The 1,075-nt window shown below is 63.9% G+C and overlaps 1 protein-coding gene across 1 annotated transcript; it reads left to right on the forward strand.

Moving 5' to 3' along the window:
• The first annotated feature begins 209 nt into the window (after positions 1-209).
• On the forward strand, positions 210-760 carry DUSP15 (dual specificity phosphatase 15). Its single transcript, XM_009702590.1, has 2 exons — positions 210-374; positions 548-760. The coding sequence occupies exons 1-2, from the start codon at positions 249-251 to the stop codon at positions 758-760; spliced, it is 339 nt and encodes a 112-aa protein (XP_009700892.1). The 5' UTR covers positions 210-248.
• The last annotated feature ends 315 nt before the right edge of the window (positions 761-1,075 follow it).

Below are 1,075 nucleotides of genomic sequence, written 5' to 3' on the forward strand. Positions count from 1 at the left end.
TGCTCTCGCTTCCCCGGGGAGGAGCGGGTATTTATAGGCACTGATGGAGAGGACCTTGGAAGGGCTCAGGCCTCCCGGAGAGCAAGTTCTCGGAGATGAGGAACCGAAATAGCTGAAGCACAGGGGTGGAGGAAGGGACGAGCGTGTGTGGGGGGTCAGGGTGTGCCGCCATCAGCAGCCCTTCTGCCCTTTCCCTCGCCAGCCTCGCTGGCATCTCCCGCAGTACCACCGTGGTCGTCGCCTACGTCATGACCGTCACGGAGCTGAGCTGCCAGGAGGTGCTGGAGGCCATCCGAACCGTCCGGCCCGTCGCCAACCCCAACCCCGGCTTCAGGCAGCAGCTGGCTGAGTTCGGCGGCGGCGCAGCCCGCAAGGTGGGACCAGTCTCTGCCACCCGCGCTCTGCTCTGCATCCGAGCCTGCCCACGGATCTCAGAGCAAGGATGAGTCCCCAGAGGACCAAGTTGCTTCCCCGCTACTCCTTGCTGGCGGGCTTGGACCTGCCCTTGGAAACAAGCACCTTAGTTTGCTTCTCCCTCCTTCCCCAGGTCCGCAGGCACCTGAAGCAGAGGTATGGGACATCCCCGTTCAACGACGAGGAAGAAATAAAGGCCTTACTGCCGGCAGGGAGAAGAGAACCGTCCAGGACGGAGGGAGCTCTGCAAGGACTGGTCCCAAGAGCCAGAGACATCAGGAGCACAACTCCCTTCCTGCTGCGGGTGAAGAGGACGTTCTCGTGCATCCCAGCTTGTCTGAAGTGACCCCAGGCAAGGGAGAGCAGCGGGAATCACCCAACAGCCTGGGAGAGACGGAGGAGCTGCAGCACAGCGGGCGGGGGAGCGCTGCGCAAAAGCGGCTCCTTTTTCTCTTCTGGGGTGTGAGCGTGCCATCCTCTGCCCTGGCTCTCGGCCGTCGGGGAGGGATTCCTGTGCACTGCCGGGCTCTGCAGCGCTCGGTGGGCTCAGCCTCTTCGCATCTGCCATCTTGGGGATGCCCCATGAAAGGCGCAGATCTCTGTCCCCAGGTCACCGCGGGCTCCTGCTTGGGGCAGAGCGGCAGCGGGGCTCCCTCCTGCC

Source organism: Cariama cristata, unplaced genomic scaffold, assembly GCF_000690535.1.
Source record: "Cariama cristata isolate BGI_N322 unplaced genomic scaffold, ASM69053v1 scaffold25626, whole genome shotgun sequence".
NCBI lineage: Eukaryota > Metazoa > Chordata > Aves > Cariamiformes > Cariamidae > Cariama > Cariama cristata.